Below are 16,338 nucleotides of genomic sequence, written 5' to 3' on the forward strand. Positions count from 1 at the left end.
CATTCAGAAAGTAAGGAGGCATGGGATTCAGGGAAATTGGCTGTCTGGATACAAAACTGGCTGTCCAATAGAAGACAGAGGGTGGTAGTGGATGCAAAGTATTCAGCCTAGAGCTCAGTAAACCACTGGTGTTCCACAGGGATCGGTTCTGGGACCTCTGCTCTTTGTGATCTTTATGAACAACTTGGATAAAGCATTGGAGGGGTGGATTAGTAAGCTTGCCCATGACATGAAGGTTGGAGGAGTTGTGGACAGTGTGGACGGCTGTTGTAGGTTGCAATGGAATAGTGACAGGATGCAGAGCTGGGCAAAAAAGTAGCAGATGAAATTCAACCCAGAAAAGGTCGAATTTTAATGCAGAATACAGGGTTAATGGCAGGATTCTCGGCAGTTTGGAGGAACAGGGGGATCTTGGGGTCCACATCCGCAGATCCCTCAAAGTTGACACCCAAGTTGATAGGGTTGTTAAGAAGGCGTATGGTGTGTTGGCTTTCATTGGCAGGGAGATTGAGTATAGAGCCATGAGGTCATGCTGCAGCCCTTTAAAACCCTGGTTAGACCAGGAATAGTGTGTCCAGTTCTGGCTGCCTCATTATAGTAAGGATGTGGAGGCTTTAGAAAAGGTGCAGAGGAAATTTACCAGGACGTTGCCTGGAATGGAGGGCGGGTCTTATGAGGAAAGGTTAGGGGAGCCAGGGCTTTTCCCATTGGAGCGAGAAAGGATCAGAGATGACTTGTTAAAGGCATACATGATGATGAGAGGCATACATAGTGGATAGCCAGAGACTTTTAATAGGACGGAAATGACTATTATGAGGGGCATAATTTTTACGATTGGAGGAAGGTAGACTGGAGATGTCAGAGGTAGATTCTTTTCCCAGAGAGTAGTGGGTATGTGGAATGCGCTGCTGGCAGTGGTAGTGGAGTCAGACACATTAGGGTCATTTAAACGACTCTTGGATAGGCACATGGATGATAGTAAAATGTAGAAATGAAGGTTAGTTTGATCTTAGAGTAGGATAATAGGTCGGCACAACATTGTGGGCCAAAGGGCCTGTACTGTGCTGTACTGTTCTATGTTCTTATTGAAATTGAAAGATCCTGAACAGATGTAATGGGGCAGAATGGATGTTTCCCTGTAGGTTAGAACAAGTTTAAAAATAAGGCGTCTCTGACAATAAGATGGTGGCGAGGAAAAATTCTCTCAAAGGGGCATGAATCTTTGGAATTCTCTTCCACAGGGAGTACTGGAACAAGGATAATGAAATATCCTCAAGGCAGAGGATTAATAAGGGAGTTAAAGGTTATTGGGGAGACCAGAATGTAGAGTTGATGCCACAATCAGATCAGCTACAATCTTATTGAATGGCAGACCACACCAGAAGGTCTGAATGGCCTCCTCTTGCTTCTAGTTCATATATTCATTTTTAATTTAGTATAAAATTAAAATTGTTATAGATAATGCGTAAGAATTACTTGTTTCCCTTTGAAAAGATGTCAAGAACGAGGAACTGTAGAACTAAAATGAAATTGGGGGAGCTGAGGTGAACCTTAGAAAGAGTGTGATGGGAATTCAGAACTCATTGCATGAAAACGTGGTAGCGATAAAAGCCACTATTCCATTTGAAATCAGTTGAATATGGACCTTTAGTGTCATATGCTACAGGATTTAGGGGAAGGTGGCAGCAACAGTGGTAACTAGGAATCCAGAACCCTAGGTTAATATTCTAAGGACATGATTCAAAGGGAAACTGTGGCATATGGTATAATTTGAACTGACAAAAAAAATCAGTAATAAAATCTAAACAGTAAGCAGGTAATCACTGTCAAGTGTTGTAAAAATCCATCTGTTTTATATATTCAGAAAGGAGTGGGCCTGGGGTTCCTGAACACTGACGTTCCACGATGTTTGTCACCATTGTGTTCAACAGAACTGGGAAGAAGCCCTGAAGATAGCAAAGGCACAGAATGTAATCTTGATGAAGAGTTCATTGCTTATCATCTACCTTAGCTCAGTAGTATCACTAACGACCAAACTCAGCAAGTCATAAAAGAATAATTAGCTAGACCAGGCCTTCAGCAGATAATGAAAGAATCAATCACTTGACCTTGTCCTCACTTGCTCACAATAGCGCTGGACAGAATGGCCACCAGACACCCCTGGTGGAGACAAAGTCCCCTTTTCACACTGAAGCCATCCTCCATTGTGTTGTATGGTACTAATACTGTGCTAAGTGGATAGACTCAAAATACATCTCACAGTTCAAAGCTATTACGGGCGTTATAGGCCATCGTCAACAACAGAACTGTATTCAGAAACACTATAACTTTAACTAAGCCAGAGGAATAGCAATGATTTGTTGAGAAACGTGTGGTACTTAATAATGTGGGAAAAGGAAAAAGAAACAGAAAAGCCATCCAACATACCTGTTTCAATCTGTCATAATCCAAGAATTCTGCCTGCACACCATTAGTATTTGCTGGGCCACTTGATGCAGATTTGCTTCTGGAATAGGGGAAAACAGAAGAGTTACACTGCATTATGACTTAAGATAAACCAAGACGCCTTAATAGGGAGGCAATGGCCTATTCAGAGACCCAGGTAATGTAATGGGGATAACAAAGTGTGGAGCTGGATGAACACAGCAGGCCAAGCAGCATCTTAGGAACACATGCTGCCTGGCCTGTTGTGTTCATCCAGCTCCACACTTTGTTATCTCGGATTCTCTAGCATCTGCAGTTCCCATTATCTCTAATGTTCTGGGGACCTGGGTTGAAATCTTGCCACAGCAGATGGTAGAATTTGAATTCAATAAATATCTGAAATTAAGAGTTTAATGATGACCATGAATCCATTGCCGATTGTTGGAAAACTCCATCTAGTTCAATAATGTCATTTAGGGAAGGAAACTGCCACCCTCACCTGGTCTGGCCTACATATGATTCCAGACCCACAGCAATATGGTAGACTCTGAAATGCCCTTGAAGCAATTAGGGATGGGCAATAAATGCTGGCCTAGCCAATAATGCCCTCATCCCCTGAATAAATAAAGGAAAGAAAAATAACTGTGCCTCAATAAAGTCAACGTGTGTACCCCGAAGGATTGGTGGTGAAATAGCACCAAGGTGTTAACAGTGCCACAACTTTTAATTTATCTTGACCAGCAGATGCTATTCTAAATTTTTATTACAAATATAGAAAAGCATTTGCAAGTAAAATAAGTACTACATTAAAAATAATAATACAATTAAATTCTTTATCTACCACTTGTGAACCTCAGTCCCAATATCTAAAGACCACAGATTCCAAAATCACATTTTCCTCAGATCTTCTCCTTCAGAAACCCACTGAAATGCAATTTACCAGAGTGAGTCTTGAAGTCTATAAATCAATTCATTTTACATCACGTTCCAACACTGAGAGATGTGTAGAGATAATGGGAACTGCAGATGCTGGAGAATCCAAGATAACAAAATGTGAAGCTGGATGAACACAGCAGGCCAAGCAGCATCTCAGGAGCACAAAAGCTGACGTTTCAGGCCTAGACCCTTCATCAGAGAGGGGGATGGGGAGAGGGTTCTGAAATAAATAGGGAGAGAGGGGGAGACGGACTGAAGTTTGCAGGCAGACCAATAATTTAAAGTGCAATGTGGAAAGATTCTAGACATCTGACAGAATTGCTGCAAATAGAAGAACAATGTTTCAGTTAGATCAGTGGTAATCACAAACAGAAAGCATAATAAATCAAAAACATTTTGAAGAATATCATAGTGAAGCTGTAACCAAAACAGAAATTACTGGCAGTACCTGTGGAGAAAGATCAGTTAATGTTTTGGGTCGAGTGACCCTTCCTGACCCCCTTCCAGTTCTGAGGAAGGGTCACTCAACCCAAAACAGTACCCTTGATTTTTCTCCACAGATGCTGCAAGACCAACTGAGTTTTTCCAGCAATTTTGGTTTTTGTTTCTGATTTACAGCATCCACAGTTCTTTCAGTTTTTATACTGAAGCTGTGTTCAGACCAAATCTGAAATAATTTGTTCAGTTTTGGTCACAGACATACACATGAACTATTTCAGTCATGAAGGGAGAATCACAGGGCTGAATCTGGCACTGAAGAGAGCAGAAAGTCCTCTGAAAAGTTACAGAGGGGATTTAATAGAAAATGAAAGCACGGGTTTCCAGAGCACTATGTCCAAGACAAAATTACCAAAACAATTCACATAATTCTCAATATAATTTGTTGTATTTGGCAAACCTAGACAAGTAGAAGATAACAGACAGCAAATTCATGTTACTGTTTTATATCACAAACATTCACAAAAGGGGCAAAAGTTTAAATGGGTGAATGGAAAATTAGGACTCATGTGATCGCAATTCCCACAGTCAATTACAGACCTAAGAATAGGAGTATGCCATTCAACCCCTTGAAGCTATTTTCTCATTTAGCCAGATCCTGGTTCATCTTGACCTCAACTTCACTCACGCATCTTGGATTCTTTATTGTTTGATGCCCTTACTTAACAAAAGTCTATCATTTTCAAAATTTCAAGTGACAGCACCCCTAGAGTCCACAGTCTTTTCAATTAAAAAGTAGATTCCTAATTTTATACTTGAATGTCCTAGCTGTAATTTGAATATTCTGGATTCTCTTTCTGCATAAATGCAGAACAAAATATTTCCCGTTACCCTACTCCATTGGATGAATTTATTATTTTCAGTACATGGATCCAATTAAGAAACCATTCCAGTTTGTCTAATTCAAATTAAAACGTTTGGCTTCTCACTTCTGAATGAAGAACTCAACCTGTAGCAGCTTTCCCCTTTTTGTGTACATCACTGTTGAACTACCAGTTCTCTTGTACACAACTTATTGCACCTTTTATCTTCGTATCATTTATAAACTTAGACATACAACTTTATTCCATCATCCAAGTCATGAATACATCTGGTTAAAATCTGTTGCCCCAGACATCTGGGAACAACATTGCCTGCAAGGTACCCTCCAATTCTCACTTGGAAATATAAGACTATTTCTTCCAGATTGCTGGGTCAAAATCCTGGAGCTTCTTCCCTGAATGTATTGTGGATCTACCTACACCAAATACTTCAGTGGTTCAAGAAGGCAGCTCACCTCACCTTCTCAAAAACAACCATGGATGGGCAATAAATGCCCAGATTTCATGTATGAATAGGGAAAAATGTTGTACGGGTCCCAGAGGAACATGATTAATAATATGCCATAAATGACAGAGCATTTCCTTTATCCCTGTAGGAGAAAACAGAGTTGACGTTTCGGTTCAAGTAACCTTTCTTCAGAGCTGATAGTGGCTGGGAAAACGTCAGTTTATATGCAGAAATAGGGAGGTAGGTGGGGTATGGAGTAAATAAGATAGAGCCCAAAGAGAGAGAAAGACAGGTGGACAGATAAAGGGGACTGTCTAGTCACTAACAGTCCCCATTAACAACTATTCACCCTCCCAGCCTGATTGTTAACAACTCCTCTGTCTGTCCAACTGTCTCTCTCTTTGGGCTCTATCCTATTGTTTACTCCCTACCCCACCCACCTCTCTATTTTCTGCAAATAAAAACTGACGATTTCCCAGCCACCATCAGTTCTGAAGAAGGGTCACTAGACCTGAAACGTTAACTCTGTTTTCTTACACAGATGCTGCCAGATGTGCTGAGCTTTTCCAGCAACTTTGTTTTTGTTCCTGATTTACAGCATCTGCAGTTCTTTTGGTTTTTATTTCCTTTATCCCTTTTGTTTCCTATCGACCAATCAATCAATCATTCATTTCAAGAGTTACCTCTCAGTCAGTGCATTTTCATTTACTCAAGATCTCATGTGTAGACTCTTATCAAGTCCCTTCTATAAATTCAAACTACATTGGCATAATTCTTGATGAAAATTGCACATGCATGTTCGATTTCCTCACAAATCAAAGCCTAGGGATTTACAGAGAAAAGCAGCAAATCTGGCAGCACCTATGGAAAGAGAAACACAGTTAACACTTTGAGTTGAATGACTTCTTCAGAATCAAAGTTCTGAAACATTAACTCTGTTTCACTCTTCAAGGATACTGTGAGACCTGAGTTTCTCCAGCATTCTCTTTCTGTTTATGATTTCCATTATTTGCAGTGTTTTTCATTCATATCTAGAGATATATCTATCCTACCTACTTACGGGGAGGTGGTGGCTTAGTGATAAGGCCGCTGCACTAGTAGTCTAGATGCTGAGGTTTAATGTTAACGAGTTCAAATTCCACTCTGGCAGCTAGAATTTAAATTCAATGAATAAATCTGGAATGATGCAAAAAAAAAACTGGTCTTAGCAACAGTGACATGAAACCACTGTCAACTGTTGTAAATAAAACCCCATCAGATTTACAAATACCCTTTAGGTAAGGAGATCTGCCATTCTTCTCTGGTCTAGTTTAAATGTGACTTCAGACCTACAGCAATGTGATTGACTCTTAGCTACCCTCTGAAATGAGCTACCAAGCCATTAGGTTTGGAGTAAAAGTAAACACTGATATGTTGGTGATCTGAAATAAAAAGAAAACAGCTAGTTTCAGTGGGGTTCTATAAGACTCAGTATCAGGATCCCCGCTTTCTCTGGTATATATTAATGATTTGGATGTAAATGTAGGGGTTGTGATCAAGAAGTTTTCAAACAACACAAAAACTGACTACATAATTGATACAGATAGTGAGAAAGGTGATTGTAGATTGCAGGAAGATATCAACTGACTGATCAGGTAGGCAGAAAAGTGGCAGATGGAATTCAACCCAGAGTAGTGTAAAATGCCAGATTCTGGGATGTCAAAGAAGGCAAAGATATGCACAATAAACGGGAGGATACTGAAAAATGTACAGTAAGTGAGAGATCTTTGAGTGCAAGATCCTTGAAGGTAGCAAGACAGATTAATAAGGTGGTTGAGGCGTATGGAATTCTTTCCTTTATTAACTCAGGGAAGGGAATGGCCTAGTTGTATTATCGCTGGTGTGTTAATCCAGAGACACAGATAATGGTCTGCAAACCTTTACAGATAAAGGGTACAACTTCAGTTCCAGGCTCGTATGACAAGCAGCATGTTCAGTTACCACTGATTACTAGTAAAAGGCTCGGGACCAAGCCTGACGGGGCAAAATTGGTTGTGAAAGATTGACCTTGATTGGCTCAACACTTTTCAATTAGAAAACGGCTGCCTGAGCAAAACCCTAATTAAATATTGGGACATTTTTCAGGAAGGCTTAGAGACTAACAAAGTAGCCAAGGCCACCTTGCATGTTGACCAAGAAGTAATTCCACGATTCTACAAGACCCACCCTGCGCCAGTTGCACGATGTGCAGAAGTTGAAGCAGAAATCAGGAGGCTAGAAAGCGAAGAATTGTCAAACCAGTACAGTTTGTGGAATGGGCAGCAGCAATTGTACCAATTATAAAGCCTGAAAGGTTGGTTCACCTGAGTGGTGATTTTAAACAAATTGTAAACAGCTTCAGGCAGCTGGATAAATACTCAATCCCTCGCATAGAGGACTTACACGCAAAGCCGGTGGGAGGTGCTGTCCTTCACGAAGCTAGACATGGGCCATGCGTATCTGCAATTGCGGTTAGATAAGGAATCCCAGAAATATGCTACAATTAATACCTGTAAGGGCTTGTACCAATGTAGGAGACTGCCATTTGGGGCATCATCAGCCTGTGCTATATTACAGGGTCTACCTCAGGCTGCAATTTATCTGGATAATGTGTTAATAACAGGGAAGACCAATAAGGAGGATTTAGAGAACTCAGACATAGTCCATAGACATTTCTCCAGTCTTAGAAGGGAAAAATGTGTGTTCTAGGCAGTTCAAGTGACCTACATGAGCTACAGAGGGTTACACCCATTGGAAGACAAAGTGAAGGCAATCAAAGGTGCCCCAGCTCCAATGTCTGTACCAAAGCTTAGTTATTTCCTTGGATATGCCTCCATCTTGGCACCCTTACATCTGCTATTGTAAGAAGCAGCAGCCTTGGAAATGGTATCGCAGCCAAGATGTAGCCTTCAGGGAAGTGAAGAAGCAGCTATCACCGTTGTTTGTGCTGGCACACTATGCAATGGCAGACATGTGATGCCTCCCCATACGGTATTGGGTTAGTGCTGGCTCACAGATGTCCCAATAGAGACGAACTCCCAATAGTGTATGCTGTTTTGGCTAAGACAGAGCACAAATATGCCTCGATAGAGAAAGTAGGTTTGGTGATCGTCTTTGGTGTAAGAATTTCCACCAATACCTTTATGGACATAAATCTGTAAGAGAACACGAACCCAAGCTAAGGCTTCTCAAAGAGGACAAGGCTGTACTGCCCACTGCTTCAAGCTGAATTCAAGGGTGGGTTCTCACTCTAAGTGAGTACAATTACAAGCTGGAACACCACCTGGATGGCTATGTAGCAAATACGGATGTTTTGAGCCATGTCCTGCTGGCAGATATACCACTGGTGGTGCTGCTACTGGAAGAGTCATTCTGCTTATGAACTTTCTGGACACAATTCTGGTCACTGCTGACACTATCAGATTGTGGAAGCAAAAGTATCCAGTTCTGGCAAAACTAAAACAGATAGCGGTGTGGAAAACAAAAGGGCTATCACAACCAGAACTGAAACCTTTCTGGACGTGGCTAGACCAGATCACCATTTGGATGGTATTTTATTATGGTGAGGAAGAGTGATTTGTCCTGAGTAAGGGTTGCCACCAGATACAGTCTGAGGTCCATCAGGGTTATCCAGGGATTTGCAAAATGAAAATGTTGGCAAGAAATTATGTTTGGTGGCCAGCATTGGTTGCAGACATAGCTGTGTTGGTGGGACAGCATTAAAGTACCAACAAAAATAAAAATTACTGCCAACAGTACTCATAGGGATGGCTGGGAAAACCCTGGACTCAGTTACATGTCAGCTATGTTGGTTCTTTCATGGGTTCAATGCTCCTAGTCATTATGGATGATCACTCAAAGTGTTTGGAGGTGCATAGAGCTCATTTGGGGCCGATGACAGAAAGGCTGCGAGCATCAGTTACGCCAAAGCCAGACACAAAACTCCTTTAAGCGAGAGAGACAGGTTAGTTTGGTGCCAAAACCATAGAAATGACTCTGCATGGATAACAGACATGGTCAATACGAGGTCAGGTCCTGTGACATACAAAGTCCAGGTAGATGAGGCAGTCCTGAACAAGCACATGGACCACATGAAAGTTGTAAATTCACTAACAGGGCAGGACCAAAACATGCCCAGCCCCCTCAGAACAGCCGGAAAGGGTACTGGAACCCATGGGCTCTCTCTTTGTTTAGTGTTGAAGAGACCTTAGAGTCTGAGGCAGACACGGCAAATGTTGCAGCCTCGGCAAATTTACCTCCTGAAGAAGAGGATGAATTTCTTCTGAGATGCTCTGGGCAAAATAGGCAGGCTACAGTTCTGTACACACCACCTGTATCCAAGATTCTTTTTTTATTCATTCATGGCATGAGGGCATCACTGGCTAAGCAGCATTTATTGCCCATCCCTGGTTACCCAGAGGGCAGTTAAGAGTCAACCACATTGCTGTGGGTCTGGAATCACATTTTGGCCACACTTGGCAAGGAGGGCAGTTTCCTTCCCTTAACGACTTTAATGAAACAGATGGGTTTTTTTAAAGAATCAACAATAGATTCACGGTCATCATCAGACTCTTAATTCCAGGGATTTATTGAATTCAAATTCCTCCATCTGCCATGGCGGGATTCAAACTCAGATCCCCAGAATGTTACCTAGGTCTCTGAATTAACACCAGCAATAACACCATTAGGTCATTACCTTCCTCAGTTGGAAAATCCAGACCAGGTGTGAAATGCCTCAGGAGAGGTTACAAGAAAAATGGGAAGTAAGCATGAGCAGTCAGCCATTCAGAACTGAGATCAGGAAGAATTTCTTCACTTCGAGAGTTGTGAGCCTATGGAGGTCTCTCCCACAGAAAGCTGTTGGGGCCAGCTCATTAGATATATTCAAGGAGTTGGGCATGGCCCTTGCAGCTAAAGAGAGGGGGCCACAGACAGAAAACAGGAATGGGAGCTGAAATTACATCATCAGCCATGATTGTATTGAATGATGGTGCAAGCTCAAGGGGCTGAATAGCCTATTCCTGCACCTATTTTCTGAGTTTCTGAGTTTCTATGTCAGTGATCATCATAGAATCAGTGAGATCAGTAAGTACAGCAGGGTGAGAGAGGGCCTGTAGAGACCTAAATTTAAGCCACATTACCCCTCAGACATTCTTCGTGTCCGTGTAGGGTTTCCTCTCTCAGTCCAAAGACGTGTAATCGAGGTGAACTGGCCATGCTAAATTGTCTGTAGTATCCAGGGGTGTGTAGATTAGGTGGGTTACAGGGAAAGGGTACAGGGATGGGTCTGGGTGGGATGCTCTGAGGGTTAGTGTGGACTTGATAAGCCAAAGGGCCTGTTTCCACTCTAGGGATTCTACCATTAGACATGCCTGGACTTAGAGTGGGAGGAATGTAGTGATTATAACTAGGTCAGCCAGGTGGACCTCATAGAATACGAGTTCCCTGACTGGGACTGTTAATCTGGTTGAGCAAGTTTAGTTCTCTCCTCAATGTAGTTCAGCACAGTTCAGGGAACAAGTCATCCGGACAAGCAGGTTTAGTTTATAAAACCTCTAAACCAAGTGAGTTTGGTTAGGCATCTGCAGATTATTAACACTGAGAATATTTCATCTCCCAGGTTCCTGACATGTCAAGGCAGCAGACATGGAATGGACTCACCAAGTTGTCTCCATAATCCAAAGCAAAGAAAATGAAAGGTATCAGTTAAATAGAACCTGAAAGAGTTGAGATAGGGATGTAATTTCTCGGTACTTGAGTTTCTATACTGGATAAGAAACAGGCTGAGACTTTGTTTTGTTTCATGTTTTAAGATTATTATCACTGTTTCATACTTAGTTTATTGTTTCTCTTTTCATAGAACACTACAGTGCAGTACAGACCCTTTGGCCCTCGATGTTGCGCCAACCTGTAAAACCAAACCGAAGCCCATCTAACCTATACTATTGCATTATCATCCATATGTTTATCCAGATACCATTTAAATGCCCTTAAACTTGGCTGTCGCAGGCCGGACATTCCACACCCTTACTACTCTCTGAGGAAAGAACCTACCTCTGACATCTGTCATTTAATAAATTTCTGTTCTGTTGTGAAAGAAAATCTTCAGCCTCATGTAAATATGTTTCAATGTTTGACCACGTTAGCTCACAAAAAGTAAACATAAGATCCATCAAGCCAAGTTTCACTCTGACAGCTAACTCATCCAGGAGTAGCATCAGCTGGGATCATGGCACAAGTGTTAAAGTCCAAATCCAAGGCAGTACAGCACAGTCAGAGATAATTGCGTTATGGCAAGCATGAAATATCCCATAGCACTATTTGGGAGGAAAACAGGAGACTTACCCAAAGTATTCTGACTTTTTTAATATCAGAAGAAAAATCCTCAGATTCTCTGGCATCATCATATTGTTGTTTCTACATTGAAAATGTAGCTACACTTGGGAAGTACTTCATTGGTTGTAAAGTATTGAGACGCTTGTGAAGCACCATCTCGTTTTAATTTGTTTTCTCTTTCTTTATCCTTTATTGTCTCATCTCCAACACTTTTTTATTGGGCCCAAATAGATATATCAAATCTAATCAACAGCTCCCACTTCCTCAATGCCATCTATTCTTTCTATATAGATTCAGGCCCATCTTCACTCATCTTATGAATTTAGTTGGCAATAGGCATATAGACAATGTGAAAAAGTGTACACTTCCTGGGTTAAAAAGAGTTTCATGGAAATTAAATCAACATCTGCTGATTACAGAAAGCAAATGACTTTCAAACACAGCCAAACAAAGCTTTTGGAGAGGTAAGAAATGGGGTTTATTGCCCTTAATTGCTGAAAACCTGGTTTTGGAAGAGGTTATTGGACTTCACGTTGATGGTTGTCTAGCAAACCATTTGGACTTCACAAATTGGGGAGTTAGAAGAAGCAAAACCTCCAAAGCTACAGCAAGGCTTCAAGACTCTCTCTCCCCTCTCTCATGTTTGAAGTATTTGGGATCCTGATAAGTGTCCACATCTCATTTTTTTTGACTATCTTGTAAATCCAGAGAATGTGAACTGTGACCACTTTCCAAAAACTTGGAACCATCCTGACTTTCATCTGAAATGAATCTTTATTTGGAAAAGCTTCAATTGGTCTCCAGCTACTGGGAGGCGATGGTCTTGTGGTATTATCACTGGATTGCTAAATCCAGAGACCCACGAAATGTTCTGGGGACCTGGGTTTCAAATCCTAACATTACAAATGATGGAATTAGAATTTGGTTACAAAAATTAAAAGTCCGATGATGACCATGAAACCATTGTTGGTTGCTTGCAAAATATCATCTGGTTCACTAAGGTACTCTAGGGAAGTAGACTGCCATTCTTACTTGGTCTGGACTACATGTGACTCCAGACCCACATCAATGTGGTTGAGTCTTAACTACCCTCTGGGGTGGGCAATAAATGCTGGCCGAGTCAGTGAGGCCCTCAAGCTGTGAATGAATAGCAAAAAGCTTGATTCCAGCTTGGATAGTAACCAGTCTTGCCACTTCTTTTTAGAGATTAATTATTTTAATGCTCACTGAAGAAACCTGGAAGATTCTTTTTGTCTGTATTGCATCCAAACATTTACACTACTTAAACATCTATGTGGCTCATGGAGTAGTGGGGCCTTGATTCGCACCGTATTCCTTTCACAGGTGTAATCCCTCCAAAGTCTTTATTAAAAACAATGACTTCAAAAGGGCAAATCTGATTTTTCACATCATTTTCACATACTAACTCTAATTATACCCAAGTCCAGAAGAAGAGTTGAACAATGCTCTATACATGTGAAGGTTCTCCAAATTCCGACTCATTAAAAAGGTGGCCAACTTTCTCTCAAGTCTTGACTTCAAATTCTTATCAAACACAACCTTGCTTACTTACGTCAGAGGTAATGGGAACTGCAGATGCTGGAGAATCCGAGAAGGGTCTAGGCCCGAACCATCAGCTTTTGTGCTCCTAAGATGCTGCTTGGCCTGCTGTGTTCATCCAGCTCCACACTTGCAATATTTCCCCTCCATATATTGCCCATTGCTTGGGGACCGCTTTGCAGAACACCTGCGCTCGGTTCGCAATAAACAACTGCACCACCCAGTCGCAAACCATTTTAACTCCCCCTCCCATTCTTTAAATGACATGTCCATCATGGGCCTCCTGCAGTGCCACAATGATGCCACCCAAAAGTTGCAGGAACAACAACTCATATTCCGCTTGGGAACCTTGCAGCCCAATGGTATCAATGTGGGCTTCACCAGCTTCAAAATCTCCCCTTCCCCAACTGCATCCCAAAACCAGCCCAGTTCGTCCCCTCCCACCACTGCATCCCAAAACCAGCCCAGCTCGTCCCCTCCCCCCAGTGCATCCCAAAACCAGCCCAGCTTCTGCCCGCCTCCCTAACCTGTTCTTCCTCTCACCTATCCCTTCCTCCCACCTTAAGCCGCACCTCCATCTCCTACCTACTAACCTCATCCCACCTCCTTGACCTGTCCATCTTCCCTGGACTGACCTATCCCCTCCCTACCTCCCCACCTATAGTCTCCTCTCCACCTATCTTCTTTTCTCTCCATCTTCGGTCCGCCTCCCCCTCTCTCCCTATTTATTCCAGAGCCTTCTCCTCATCCCCCTCTCTGATGAAGGATCTAGGCCCGAAACGTTAGTTTTTGTGCTCCTGAGATGCTGCTTGGCCTGCTGTGTTCATCCAGCTTCACACTTTGTTATCTCACCATGTAGTCAGCTGCTCTAAGTCTGATTTACTTGTGATTTTCTATACTATGGAATTCTCAGCCTTCAGCTTCACTATACTGCAGTTTTATAAGCAGGCAATAAAATGCAAGCGTTTCTAAAGTCATATAGCATGGAAACAGATCCTTCAGTCCAACCCATGCTGAACATAATCCCAAGCTAAACTTGTCCCACCTGCCTGCTAATGGCCCATATCCCCCCCAAACCTTTCCTATTCAAATATTTACCTGAGTGTCTTTTAAATGTTCTAACTGTTCCCACATCCATCACTTCCTCAGGAAATTCATTTCACATGTGAACCACCCTCTGTGTAAAAAAATTGCCCCTCATGTGTATTTTAAATATCTCTCCTCTCATCTTAAAAAATATGCCCCCAGTCTTGAAATCCCCCATCCTAACGAAGAGATACTTACCAATAATCCTATTTATACACCTTAATTTTATAAACCTCTCGAAGGTCACCATTCAAATTCCTAAGCTCCAATGAAGGGAATTCCCAGGCCATCCAGCCTTTCTTTGTAACTCAAATCTTCCATACCTCACAACATCATGGTAAAATCTCTAACTTAATAATATTCTCCTGATAACAAGGTGACCAGAACTGGACACAGTACTCCAGTGCAGAACATAAGAACAAAAGAAATAGGAGCAGGATTAGGTCATCCGGCCCCTTGGGCCTGTTTCGCCAATCAAGATGATTGTGGCTGATCTTTTCATGGACTCAGCTTTACTTACATGCCTGCTCACCATAAACTTTAATTCCTTTACTGTTCAAAGATGTATCAAATATCTGAAAGGCATTCAATGAGGTAGCCGCAACTGCTTCACTTGGCAGGGAATTCCACAGATTCACAAATCTTTGGACGAAGAAGATCCTCCTCAACTCAATCCTTTTTTTCCTTTAATCATTCACAGGATGAGGGCATCACTGACTATGGTGCATTTACTGCCCATCCATAATTACCCAGAGGGCAGTTGAAAGTCAACCCTATTGCTGTGGGTCCAGAGTCACATGTAGGCCAGACTAGGTAAGGATGGCAGCTTTCTTCTCTAAAGGACATTAATGAACCAGATGGGTTTTTCTCTACATCGACAATGGATTCATGGTCATCATTAGATTCTTCATTGCAGATATTTATGGGATTCAAATTCCACCATCTGCCGTGGCAGGATTCAATCCTGGGTCCCCAGAACACTACCTGGGTCTCTGGATTAACATTCTAGCAATAATTCCACTAGTCATCACCTCCCCCTAATTTTGAAGTTATATGCCCTAGTTCTAGTTTCATCTGCCAGTGGAAACAACTTCCCTGCTTCTGTCTTATCTATTCCCTTCATAATATTATATATTTCTATAAGATCTCTCCCATTCTTCTAAATTCCAATGAGTATAGTCCCTATTTACACAATCTGTCCTCATAAGCCAACCCTCTCAACATCAGAATCATCCTAGACAATCAACCTCTGCACCCCTCTAGTGCTAGTACATCCTTTCTTCCAAATAAGGAGACCAAAACAGTACACAGCACTCCAGGTGTGACCTCACCAGCCCCCTAAACAGCTGCAGCATAACCTCCCTGCTTTTAAATTCCATCCCCCTAGCAATGAACGACAAAATTCCATTTGCCTTCTTACTTACCTGCTGTTCCTGCAAACCAACTTTTTGTGGTTCATGCACAAGGGCACCCAGGTCCCTCTGCACAGCAGCTTGCTGCAATTTTTCACCAATTAAACAATAGTCCATTTTGCTGTTATTCCTACATTTACCAACATAGTACTCCATCTACCAACACTTGCCCACTCATTTTACCTATCCGTATACCTCTGCAGACTTTTAGTGGTCCTCTGCACACTATGCCCTATTCCTTATCTTAGTGTCATCTGTGAACTTTGACACAGTACACCTGATCCCCAACTCCAAATCATCTATGTAAGAGGCCTCACTAATACCTCATGCAACCTCAACATGACTTCCCAACTCCTATAGGATTCTGCAATGGTGAGAAGTCATGGTAGATACGATCAGTCATGATCATGTTTAACAGTGAAGCAGGCTCTTCTGCTCCTTATTCATGTGTTTTTTCTTACGTACTGCTTGGCATGACAAACATGAATTGGTTCCACCCAAGAAACTACATTTATTCAGAACAAAGAGAAAATCATACTCTATAATGTGTTTAACTAACTTGTCTCACTGTGCAAAGTACTGCTGCTGTCTTTCAGAACAGAACATGATTAAACCAATTCAGCCAAAATTAATATTGCTAAACCAATGATAGCACACAAACTTAGAAATAAAGGAAAGCATTAATCTGCGATATATGATCTCAGTTTACAGCTATGCGGGGCACATGAACCTTCAACAGTGGACACTAAGACTCAATACCTTAGTAGATCTTGCTTACCATGTTTCGGGAAAGAGATGG

At 41.9% G+C, this 16,338-nt stretch overlaps 1 protein-coding gene across 2 annotated transcripts in view; it reads right to left on the minus strand.

Moving 5' to 3' along the window:
• enah (ENAH actin regulator) overlaps window positions 1-16,338 on the minus strand; it is a 350,400-nt gene that overhangs the window by 20,236 nt on the left and 313,826 nt on the right. For both annotated transcript variants that reach the window (XM_059645099.1, XM_059645100.1), the window contains one exon: window positions 2,428-2,506. In XM_059645099.1, the coding sequence (XP_059501082.1) occupies window positions 2,428-2,506 (79 nt within the window). The remainder of the gene's footprint in view (window positions 1-2,427; window positions 2,507-16,338) is intronic.

Source organism: Stegostoma tigrinum, chromosome 4, assembly GCF_030684315.1.
Source record: "Stegostoma tigrinum isolate sSteTig4 chromosome 4, sSteTig4.hap1, whole genome shotgun sequence".
Taxonomy (NCBI): domain Eukaryota; kingdom Metazoa; phylum Chordata; class Chondrichthyes; order Orectolobiformes; family Stegostomatidae; genus Stegostoma; species Stegostoma tigrinum.